Raw genomic sequence first — 13478 nt, forward strand, 5'->3', positions numbered from 1 at the left:
CTCCTTCTCATCCTGTATATATCACCTTAAACCTTATCTGTGTGAGCTAAAGTAACCCCACATACCCCGATGTACTCTCTTCTCACACCACTCTCGTTCTATTCATCACAAGGTTTATTACAACATGGGGTTGCCCATTTCTTCCTGGTTGAATTTTTTCTAACCACATACGTTCCATGATGGAAAGGTCCTAGTCTTTTGCCCTCCCTGTTCATCCATGTATCCCCTGTGCCCAGCAATGTGCCTAACATGTAAACTGTGCTTAATGCACATTCATTCATTCTGTATTAAAACAATTTATTTATAACAATTTTATTTATAACAATGTCTGTGTTATTTCACTGTAAAGGAATTCAGCAAAAATCATTAAAACATTCATGACCCCAAAACATGGTCTGTTTCACACAATTATGAATCATGATGAATCATGAATCATGAATCATGGGATGTACACTTGCCCTTCCTTTGTGGGCCCCACCTCTTCCTCATCTCCAGGAGAGTGGAGGCTGGAGGACTGCTTATCAAAAAAAAAAAGCTTCATCCCAGGGAGCCACAGTGGGGACACTGGAGAAAGCAAGGGCCTTTTTCGGTGGGGCATATTTATTTATTCCATGATGTATTCAGGATTTCAACTTCAAAGAGGCTGACATTTGTGACCTCACTGATAAAATTTTCTCCAAACCAAAACAGGCCTTCATAATACATTTAGCAATTTCATATTATATCTTTAAAATCCTGATCTCAAGGACTGAGATCTGGGGACTTGCATCTTGTGTGATAATAGCTGAGACTGGCGTTTGAAACGAGGAAGTGAAAATCTCTCTTCCTAGTCATGAAACAAACATTGGTGTGTCATGCTGTGCCCTTGTAACTGAGGGTGCAAATATTAATAAGTCACATTCCCTATATGTAGGTGACTCAGAAGCCAGGGAGAAGACAAACTATACACTGTAAAGACAGGTGATGAGGGTAGAGAGAGATAGACCCAGGTACTGTGGAAGTAGGAAGAGCTAACCCAGCTTGGGGATGCAGGAGCTACACTTAAAGGATGAGTAAGAATTAGGTAAAAGAAACAGATCAGAAAAGACTCAGAAAAAAAAATAAAGTTTCCATCCAACAGCAGGCCTTTTTCTTCTGTGAGTCTCCTGTGAGGTAGTGTTTTTTGCTTATGTTTGCATTAGGATATACCAGGATCAGGGCCTCGGAGTTGGCCATGGAGGTTTCTGTGTCCCCAGAGGGTTTGTAGATTAAGGGGACCTCATAATGGACAATGCCAGCTCTTTCTTCAATCATAACGAAAGGAGAAATGACACAGAAGCAGTGCCTGCTGGCTGTTGCTGAGCTGAGAAACTGCCAGAAGTTCCATTTGCAGCTGGATTGTATCAGAAAGTAACATGCAAGGTGTGTGTTCACTTCCAAATGGAGAGACGTTTTTAACCTTTTTGAGAAGCATGGATCTGGGATCTATAAAAGAGATGGAAGGAAGAAGAATGTGTGGGGGGAAGGAAAGGGACAGCCAGAAAAGGGGAAACGAAATAATTATTTTTAAAAAGACTAAAGGAAGCCAGACACAGTGGCTCACATCTATAATCCCAGTGACTCAGGAGGCCAAGGCACAAGGATCACTTAAAGCCAGGAGCTTGAGACCAGCCTGAGTAACATAGCAAGACTCTTGTCTCTAAAAAAAAAAATTAATTAAAAAACGAGCCAGACATGGTGGCGCAGGCCTGTAGTCTCAGCTATTCAGGAGGCTGAGGTGAGAGGATCACTTGAGCCTAGGAGTTCAAGAATGCAGTGAGCCGTGATCACACCACTGCACTCCAGCCTGGGGGATAGAGCAAGACCCTGTCATTATATTAAAAAAATTAATGTTTTATATATTTTAACACATAAAAATATGTAATGTTTTATATATTTTTAACACATAAAAATATGTAATGTTTTATATATTTTTAACACATAAAAATATGTAATGTTTTATATATTTTTAACACATAAAAATATGTAATGTTTTATATATTTTTAACATATAAAAATATATAATGTTTTATACATTTTTAACATAAAATATATGTTTTATATATTTTTAACATAAAATATATGTTTTATATATTTTTAACATATAAAATGTTTTATACATTTTTAACATATAAAAATATATGTTTTATACATTTCTAACACAACAGGAGGGGCATATTTATTTATTCCATGATGTATTCAGGATTTCAACTTCAAAGAGGCTGACATTTGTGACCTCATTGATAGAATTTTCTCCAAACCAAAATAGGCCTTATTTTTATATGTTATATATATACAAAAATATATGTTTTATATATTTTTAACATGAAAATATATGTTTTATATATTTTTAATATATAAAAATATATTGGTTTCTATATTTTAATATATGAAAATGTTTTATATATTTTAACATATAAATATATATTTATATATAAACTTGTACATAAACTATATATTTATCTATAAAATATATAGTTTATAGATAAACATAGTTTATCTATAAAATATGTAGTTTATATATAAAATATATAAAAATATGTTTTTTATATATTTTATATATATAACAGTTTATCTATAAAATATATAGTTTATCTATAAATATATAGTTTATCTATAAAATATATAGTTTATCTATAAATATATAGTTTATATATAAAATATATAAAAATATGTTTTATAAATTTCAATATATAAAAATGTATAATGTTTATATATTTCTATTTTCATTTATTTATTTATTTTTGAGTCAGAGTCTCACTCTGTCACCTAGGCTGGAGTGTAGTGGCTCGATCTCGACTTGTTGCAACCTCCACCTCCCAGATTCAAGTGATTTTCATGCTTCAGCCTCCTGGGTAGCTGGGATCACAGGCGCCCACCACCATACCTGGCTAATTTTTGTATTTTTAACAAAGACAGAGTTTAGCCATGTTGCCTAGGCTGGTCTTCAACTGCTGACCTCAAGTAATCTGCCCAGCTTGGCCTCCCAAAGTGCTGAGATTATAGACGTGGGTCACTGTGTCCCACCATATATATTTTTAATATATAAAAAAATACAATGTTGTATATTTTTAATGTATAAAATACAATGTTTTACATATTTTAATGTATAAAAACATATGATCTTTTATATTTTTAACATATAAAAATATGTTTTATATATTTAATACATAAAAATATATGATGTTTTATATATTTTAAATATATAAAATATACTGTTTTATATATTTAAATATATAAAATACAAAATTTCTATATATTTATATATAAAAATGTTTTATATTTTAATATATTAAAATATGTTTTATATTTATTTTAATATATACAAATGTTTTCTATATTAAAAATATAAAGATATTTTTAAAATATGTTTGTTCAAAAATAAATAAATGAATAAATTAAATTAAACTAGAAAGACTGAAGGGGAGGATTGATTCAACATAAGGGTTAAAAACATGTCTGTGGAGTCAGTTGGACCACTGTTTGAGTCCTACCTCTTCCATTTCCTAGCCAGATGGCTTTGAACATGTTTCATAGTCTTCCCATAACTCGGTTTTATCATATTTACAATGGGAAAACTACCCACCTCATATCGCTCCTGGAATTAAATGAATGCAAGTTTGGCACATCTCCAGGAATTTATCTAAGTCTTTTTTAAATTGATTATTGTGTTACACCTACTATAATGAAGTGTATTTTCTATGACATTTTGTAATTCAAGTACACATATTGTTACTATCGTTGATCCATGCTATTTCAAAGGGTTGGGCACGTTCAGGTGACAGCATTCCTGCCACTCACTTGATTTTGACGAACTTCCGACATGGCACGGTGTTCCTCACACACGTCTCGGTCAGGGGGTCTATGTCTTCCACGATGACGAATGGGGCCTCCTCCAGGGTGACGATGCTGAGATGGTTGTCATCAGGCTCACAGTCGGAGAAGGACTTGTACCTGGGCCACACGGCGTGCCTCAGGCTCAGCGTCTGGTTCTCCCACTTGCCCACCTGCAGCACAAACACAAAGACACAGCTGTGCTTTCTTCCGCCGCTGATTTCTGGAGAGGCAAATCCTTTCCCTGCCGGAGACATCCATCCGTCTCAAGGGCCTTTCTGGCCACATATCTCAACACATGCATCTACTTCTGTGCTAAGACAAACGGGCATAAAGAGAAAACAGAATATGGGGCAGTTCTCCATCCCAGCCCCCCTCATCTCCAGAGGAATCAATCTGCATCTCTGGAGGCAGTGCCCAGGCACTGATACCTTTAGAGCCCCGCAGGTGGTTCTAATGTTCTGCCAGAGTTCAGGACCACGGATGGCAAGGAAACGGCATAGACTTTTAGAATCAGAGAGGTCTGGGTTTGATTCTCCAACTGTACCACTTACTAGCTGCACAACTCTAGGCAAGCTCTTAATCCTAAGATCTTCTGTTTTCTCATCTGTATAATGAACACAATTCCTCCTATTTCCTAAGGATGCCATGGGAATTCAATAAAGCAATGCATGAAAGGCAAAAGCACAACATAGGGACTCCATATTGTTTCTAAGTATAAAGAAGAGAAAGTGAAAAGGAGAAAGAAGAAAAAGGTGCTAAGACGAAGGAAAAGAGAAAAAGGGAGAGGAAGATGAAGCTGGAGAGTGAAAAGAAGAGGAGTGGGGGTTGAGACAACACAGAGGAGAGATGGAGCAGGTGGGGAAATTAAAAGCATCATTTTGACCCCAGATACAGTTCTATTTAAGTTGCAAATTAAGGTGAACTTTTATTAATTCTGCACAGAGGGGAGACTGTCACTGCTTAGCGTACATCAAGACCTGTCAAAATACAATCGATTGTATTCCCTCGGAGCAGCAGTCGGCATCTTAGTGCAATCAAATTGAAGGCTGTATATTTTGAACCTTAATTTTATTTGACAGCTTATTGGCGCTATTCACATACACGCTGGGAGGAAGCTGCCCCCGCGCCGCTCTTTCTCTCTTCTCCTCCTGCTCCCACACGCGATTGCTTGACACCACAGGTCACCGCTTTATTTGTAATACCAACCTCGAGGAAAACACCTCATCTGAAAAGCTAAATGCCAAATCCAGGCTTGTCTGTGTTGACATGACCCACTCACCTCTTCTCCTGTAATGTTTAAGTGTCACCAGAAATGAATCTCAAACCCTTAAAGAGAATTCAAACATGCCGGACACCAGGAGACGTGACAGGGTGGGAGGAGAGAAAAGAATCAGTGCTCTCTAAGATTACCTCATCATATGGGCTGGAAAATTTTTGCTGGCTATAAAGAAACATTTCCTGTGGCTAATTACAAAATTGTCCAGCATTGCTGATACATTTCTTTTTAAGATAGCATGGCGAGTAGAGCAATTTGGTTAAACACACACACACATGTTCATTTATTCATGCTATGATATATAACAGGCTGGGAAGAATGTTGAGCGCATCAAATTCTTCACTCATTCGACATGGATTTATTGAAGGCCTACGATGTCCCAGTGCCAGCCTAGGAATAATGATGGCTAAAACAGAATGACTCTTGTCTTCTTGGAACTGTCAGTCAGTTGTATGACATAGATCAAGCCAAAAATACTAAAATATGCAAATAGATAAAGAAATATACCAGTTTTTCGTTTTGGAACATATTATACCAATCCCTTTTCTTTCTATTTGCTTTGGAAGACTCAAACACAACCTTCGAGAGAGGTTGGGTAGTTCAGTGGTTAAGAGAATGGCTTTTGAAGTCAAACAGAACTAAGTGTAAATCCTGGCTTCATCCACTAGCTGAGTAGCCTTGGGAAAGTCATTCAACCTCTCTGAGCTTCACTTTCTCCGTTTGTAAAATGAAGAGAGCAACAGGGTATGACCTTAAAGACTGCAGTAAGGTTTGAATGAGCCAAAAAGTACCAAAAATATAAAGCACAAAACCTGACATGGCATGTAACACACATGGTGGCTGCTATTATTTTACTATTGTTGTTAGCATTTAAAACATAGCTGAACTATCACCTTATCTGTAAAATCATTCCTGCTTTCCCTAGTAATATAGAACTTTGCACATATCTCCACCATAGCATTTTATATTACAACTTCAATGACATAACTTTTGAGCAGTTCTGTACAGTCAGGAAATGTGCCAATATCACCACTTAGTTTAATTCCTACAAATTCTACATGGTAAGCATTATTATTCCAACTTCATAGTTCAGGAAACTGAAACACAGAGAGGTTATGTGACTTGCACAAACTCACACAGCAAGTAAGTGCTGGAACCAGAGTTATAACATGGGGCTTTCTGAACCCAAAGGTGCTTTCTCGCTATGTACAGTGTTTCTGTGAATTGAGCTGCAGTAGCCACGTTATAGCTCCAACACTCTTCCTTCCTTGCAGACATGTTTCCTAAAGTCCCAAGATAATGCAAATTAAGGCAAAGACTAGCAGAATCTTTGTGGATATCATTGACCACATCACAACCCCCACACCATGGGAGTCAGCCAAAGTTTCAGTCCAATGCTCACTCATGGAGAGACAAGTTGCAAAGGTTTATGAGCCCCCAGAGTGCAATAACTTCCTAAATCTTCTCCAAGTTCTACTCCCTGTTCCTGACACATCCAAGTATCCACGGGTCAGCCAAGGAGGTTGAAGGTGAGTGGTAGGTAGAGAGAACTCGATCAGGAGCTGAAGCTGCTGTGTCAACATTGCCCTAGGTCCCAAGAGCTCTTACCTTCTTTTCTGATCTGATAGACCCTTCGGCACCCCATTGCAAACACCAAAAATCTCAACTACTAAATCATATATACCAGATAAAGAACAGACATTCTTCACTTTCCCTGCCTACATTCCTATTTACAAGGGACTATAACTGAGTCCAGTGTTTATATACAGGTTTAGCAGAGTCATTCATTCCATAAATATGTGTTGAGTGGTTACTAGGTTCCAAGCACTGTGCTAGACACTGAGAATACTGTAATGTAAGTGATAAAATGTTTGCTTGCATGAAATTTTTGTGCTAATTGAGAAGACACATGAGTCAAATGATTACACAAAAACGTATGTTCATACAAACTGGCAGGAAGAAATGAAACATGGGTCTAAGAGAGCACATAGGAGAAAAGATATCAGAGACATCTTCCCTGAGGAGGTGACACTTAAGCTGAAATTGGAAATTCAGGGTGAGTTGGACCATGGCAATTGTGGGAAGGAATTGTGGAGGAGCAGAGAAAGAAAGAGCACTCCAGATAGGTGAAGACCAGAAAATGCAAAGCCTTGTAGGCTCAATTAAGAAGTTGCGATTTACCTTAAGGGTTTGCTACAGACTGAATGTTTGCGTCCCTCCAAGATTCATAGGTTGAAATCCTAACCCTAATGTGGTGGTGTTAGGAGGAGGGGTCTTTGGAGGTGATTAGGTCATGAAGGTGGAGCCCTCATGCATGGGGTTAGTGCTTTTATGAAAGAGGCCCCAGAGAGACCCATTGCCTTTTCCACCATATCAGTATGCAACAAGAAGATTGCTGTCTTTGAACCAGGAAGCAGCTCTCACCAGACACTAAATCTGCTGGCACCTTGATTTGGACTTCCCAGTCTCCAGAAGCATGAGAAACAAGTTTCTGTGGTTTATAAGCCACCCAGTCTATGGTATTCTGTTACAGCAACCCAAATGGACTAAGAGTCAATCAAGTTCAATGGCCAGAATGGAAAAAGATTTATAGAAGTCACCATGGATATATGTCCATATATAACCTGCCTGAAGATGGAAGCTTCTTTGCCTACTTCAATTTTTTTTTATTATGGAAATGTTTAAATGTATGTAAGAGTAGAATCATATAATGAACCTCCATATTCCCAATATCCAGCTTCAATAATTAGTACTCATGACCAGTCTTGTTTCATTTATACTCCCACTCACTCCTTCTATATTACAGCAAAAAAACCCGTTACATAATTTATTCATAAATCCTTAATTTGATTTAAATATCTAAACATCATTTGCTTCACAATATTATACCTCAATAATCTACAATAATCTATTTGTTTATGTATATGTTTTACTTATGAGACTATGATTTCCCAGCCTAGCAGGAATTTTATATGCATAATGATTGGTTTCTATGTCCACAGCTTCGAACTCAGGGCATGCCACATGGAGGGACTTAATGGGTAGTTTTTGGTGGAGTGAATAAACATACAGCCTGTATTTTTTTTACATGTGCATGAGTCAGAAAAATGTTAGAATGATTAATGTGTCCATATGTGCCTCAGCTTTGGAATCTTGTACCCTAGGCAAAATATGGAAGTATCAAGGACCTGTATTCTCTCCCTTGCTCTTACTGCAACTTCAGCCCCCCAGACTCAGAGCCATTGAGGGTGGCTGTCTGAATAGCCTCTGGGTATTAAATTTCCCCAGAGAAAGCAAATAGCATCATCCTAACACCATTTAAAAAGGGACTCCAGCCACCAGAGTATTCAGGGAGAAAGAAAGAACCAATGGGTTGAATCCTGAAGACCTCAGTTTCAATTGTCATATTGTTTCTGCTTGTCTCCATTTTCACAGTGGCATGGAGTATGTATGCTCTAAATGCCTTTATTTAGAAGTTATATCCAAAATGGAAGGACCCTGTGCACTTTGAAGATGGCAGCCAGCAATCTCTCTGCTCCCACCTTGGACGTGATGGTGACTTTTCTGCTATTCTCTAAACTGGACCTTTTTCCTGTTCCCAATCCCCTCCATAAAAATGAACACCACACTCAGCTGAGTCTGTAACTTTAGATCAGCAGTCCTGACTCATATAAGCTATTCTGAAGAGTGAGCCAATACCAGGGTTGCACCACATTTCCTCCAGCAGTGCTTCCAGGAGTAAGGTTTCAATCCATTTCCTCCAGCAGTGCTTCCAGGAATAAGCTTTCAATGCATCAGAGCAAGTGAAATCATACAGTCATTGTCAATCACATGCTCCCACTTTTGGAGCTTGGAGGGAAAATGAAGTTCCAGGACACCTTGCCAAACTTCTGGTTATATTTATACACAACCAGGACAGGCAAGCACACTTGTCTGTGTGTGTGTATGTGTGTGTGCGTGTGCTGTATACATGTACATGTATATGCACATACGGATCCCACTGACTTTTCAGGAATCAGCTTCATTGCTGCAGAATCCCTCTCTTCTCTCCTTTACATGGCACAGGACAAGAGGGTTCAGAATCATTAATACCACAGGCTTAGAGATCAGACAGATGAACAGGTTCAAATCTTGTCACTGCTTTAGCCATGTGACCTTGAACAAGCCACATAATCTTTTTGAACCTCAGTTCACTCAATCACCAAATAAAAACAACACTTCCATTTCATATGCTGTTATGAGGCTTACTTATAAGATAATGACAACAAACATTTCTTAATGCACAGTTCCTGGCACACAGAAAGGTCTCCATACGTGGTACTATTATCATTAATTCAACATTTGTTAAACTTATCTTCAGGAAAATGAGCCTCTGTAGCAGAAGAACTAATTGACAAATGGAGATCTGAGTTTCTTCTATGGCATTCCCTTGACTTTTGACCTCACTGATTGGGTCTCATTCTCCTCACTGGAACAGGAATGAGGGGAGTGGGTTTGAATTAGATAATCTCTAAAGTCTTTCAGGTATAGCACTCTATATAAAATGCAAGGATAAGCTGCCCTCCCAAATCTTTCCTGATTTGAGCTCACAGTAATGAGTACATAAATAGAAGAGGGGCAAAGGTAACACTCCTTACTTGATGTTTAATTCTGTATGGCAACCATATATTAGGGCAGTCTTGCACCCAGGGCGAAAGGACACCAGAAACAGCCAAATGGCAAGCTATCTCTAAAAAAGGTGGCAGGATGGTTCTGAGAAACAATTAGAAGACTGAGGAAAGAAGAACATGGTCAACAGAGCGCTCTTGGATAGTAATTCTCCATGCTGCACAAAAAACAGTGGTACTCAAATCTGAGGCTTTTCTCAAAGCTGGCTCTTCCTCATTCTCTAAAGAAGGGCATGAGTTCAAATCTTGACTTGTCCATTCCTAGCTGGGGCACAGTGGACAATAATGACAAAGTCCATTGTTAACATTGATTAGGGCTTTACTGTGTGTTTCCAGGAGCAGTGCTAAGGGTTTTTCATTCATTATATGACTCAATCCTCAAGGCAACTGTAGGACATAGATAAGTATAATTATCCTCATTGTATGATGCGGAAACTAGGGCTTAAAAATATTATGTTTCTTGCTCAGGTCAGATCATAAGGGTCACAGTAAGAATTTAAACTCAGTCAGTGAAAACCTCTAGAGCACTGCTTAATCACTACCTCCCTTTTTGAAATTTAGTTTCTTCATATTTTAAAGGTTACAACAAGGTCACAGAGTTGTTATAAAGATTACATGAGATTCATGCCTGTAATCCCAGCACTTTGGGAGGCTGAGGCGGGTAGACCTGAGGTCAGGAGATCGAGACCATCCTGGCTAACATGGTGAAACCCCGTCTCTACTAAAAAAAAAAAAAAAAAAAAAAAATACAAAAAATTAGCCGGGTGTGGTGGTAGGCGCCTGTAGTCCCAGCTACTCGGGAGGCTGAGGCAGGAGAATGGCATGAACCCAGGAGGCCGAGCTTGCAGTGAACCGAGATCGCGCCACTGCACTCCAGCCTGGGTGACACAGCGAGACTCCGTCTCAAAAAAAAAAAAAGAAAAAAGATTACATGAGATGATAAAAATAAGTCTTTCTGTTTCTACTATTGTGAAAGCTTTAATAATTTCTGTAATCCTAAAAATAGACACATGAATAACATGCTACTTTTATTATCTCCATTTCATAGATGAGGAAGCTGAGGCATGGGGTTTAAATAATTGTCCAATTCATATGGTTTGAGAGTGGCAGAACCAGGATGTGAACGCAGGATTCATTTTTAAGTCTGTGAAAAAATGCAACTAGAATTTTCGGCTGAACAAAAAAAAAGACTAACTTTACAATGCAGAAATGTGACAGATGTGATGTCAGCTCAATGGTCAAAGCCAATATTGACAAGGATAAATAATTCTAATAGTACATATCCTTAATATGATGTGATGATAATGGCGTGGTGGTCTACCTGTGTGGTCTTATAACCTCAGTGTAATTATAAGAAAACTATCAGAAAAATTCCAATGTCGGGGTATTCTAGAAGATAGCTGACCAGTAGCCCTCCAAATTGTCAAGGTCATTAAAAAACAAGAAGGTCTAAGAAAGTGTCCTAGCCAAGAGAAGCCAAAGGCAATATTACGATTACATGTCATATGGAATCCTGGATCAGCTATCAGGATGGAACAGAAAAAGATTAGATAAAAACTAAGGAAATCTGAAAAAATCGTGGGTTTTAGTTAACAATAATATATGAATTGACTAATTGTGACAAATATACCATACTAATGTCAGGTGTTAATAATCAGAGAAACTGGGCATTAGGTATGTGAGAAGTCACTGGACTATCTTTGCAAGTTTTCTGTAAATATAAAACTAGTTAACCTAAAAAGCTTATTCAAAAACTGTTTTTGAATTCAAAAGGGAGAGTTTTTTAAAAACAGCAAATATGTTCTCAGACACAGAGTAGCAAAGTTGCCAGGAGTTTAAACTTTGGAGCCAGCTACTCTGGCTTCAAATCCCAGCTATACCACTTGCGAGCTGTGCCACTTGGGCAAATTGCTTAATATCTATTTGCCTCAGTTTCATCATCTGAAAAGTGGGATGATGTTAATAGTATAATTCACAGGATTGCTGAGAGGACTAAATTAATGTATGTAAAGCCCACAAAGGAATGCCCAATGCTATGTGCTATGTATTGCTATTTTGTCATTGTTTCAATCAATGGGGAAACAATTTTAGAGTAGAATTTAGATTATTTCATGTTTTAACTTCATAACAGCTTTTCTTGATACTAACTTTAGTTTACTTTAGACACGGTTTTTACCATGTCAGTAGTTTTAGCCATAAAACACGCTTTTCTCCACATTTCTCCCAAGGGTTTTGCAATAGCCTTACGCTGTTTTGCTTACCTGTCATTCATTTATCAGATTTTTGGTTATAGCATATTCATTTTCCCTTGGAGAGATGCTGCCCCAATTTCACGAATAGGCACGTGTCCTTTATTTGGCAAATCAGTACACTGATTGGCTCAGGAATGTTCATGTGACCTAAGCTAAGCCAATGAGAGTTTTCCCTGGGACTTTTGATGGAACTATTAGAACAGGGCAGTCATGAGAGAACAACTTATCAGAAAATAAATACTGAGCTAAGAAATTGAGAGAAGAGAGCAATAAAGTGGGGATGGCATTGCTTGAGTTCTTATAATAACAGTAAAAATTGACATTCACTAGGCACTTACTATGTATCAGGCACCATTCTTAGTGCTATTTTAATTCTAATAAACTCCCTATACAAAAGAGGAAGTTAGAGAAATACTTTTTATCTCTATTACGAATTTTTTTGGTACTTAAAAACAGTTCTCAATTCAACAAAATAGGTTGTGTGGGAGGAGAAAAAAAAATCTTTACCTTTAAAATAAACTGAATTTTGGTGATAAGCCTTTGAGTGTTTTCAGAAATATACTGAAGTTGTGAAGACAAAAAAATAATAATAATAATTGACCTCTGATGGAGAAAAGTGATTTTGCTAAAAGAAATATAAAAAGGGTAGATTAACTTTGTAATGATTTTTTATTCCGATTAATAAAATTTAAATGCAGTGCTTTTAGGAAACTAATTGCTCTTCAGCTCCTAGAAAGAGTTGTTTTAAAGGGCAGTGATTACTTATCAAAATGTTCAGCCAATATGTTCTCAGAGCAGAGATAATTTCATCTCCAGAAATTGTATGTCTCAAGTTAATATACACCTCTTATGTCTGGATAAATTCAGAGGGATGTTGCCGAGGCTGCAAAAGGCTGGAAGAAATTAGGTTAATAGATGTGCGTGGCTCTTTCACAGAGATCTGAGTGTTTTATCTTATTTGATCTACTTATGAAATGCTTACAAGAGACAATTAAAATAACCTCATCACAGGTCTCCTGGTCTCTGAAGCCACCTCCTAAAAAACAAATATCTAAACACCAAAATTATAGATCTGCTCCATGCTCAAGTCCCTCCATGTCTCATGCTGCCTACAAAATCAAATCCAGACTGCTCTGTATAGTAAAAGCTCTTCTATAATAGAGGTCCAATCAACCTCACTAGTCTCTTTTTTCTCACTTTCTCTCTCTCATTCTCACACACATCGTCACACTAAAACACACACACATCTGCCTTTGCACACACACTTATACCTACACATATTCACAATTAAATATGGAAAAATTCATAATAGAGATAAAAAGTATTTCCCTAACTTCCTCTTGTGTATAGGGAGTTTATTAGAATTAAAATAGCACTAAAAACAGTGCATACCATAAGTGTCTGATACATAAGTGTCCAGTGAATGTC

The 13478-nt window shown here is 37.5% G+C and overlaps 1 protein-coding gene across 2 annotated transcripts in view; it reads right to left on the reverse strand.

The window, feature by feature from the left end:
* The window catches only part of GRIN2A (glutamate ionotropic receptor NMDA type subunit 2A), a 419536-nt gene that overhangs the window by 83646 nt on the left and 322412 nt on the right, over positions 1–13478 (reverse strand). For both annotated transcript variants that reach the window (XM_054533449.1, XM_063717183.1), the window contains exon 6: positions 3820–4025. In XM_054533449.1, the coding sequence (XP_054389424.1) occupies positions 3820–4025 (206 nt within the window). The remainder of the gene's footprint in view (positions 1–3819; positions 4026–13478) is intronic.

Source organism: Pongo abelii, chromosome 18 (assembly GCF_028885655.2).
Source record: "Pongo abelii isolate AG06213 chromosome 18, NHGRI_mPonAbe1-v2.0_pri, whole genome shotgun sequence".
NCBI lineage: Eukaryota > Metazoa > Chordata > Mammalia > Primates > Hominidae > Pongo > Pongo abelii.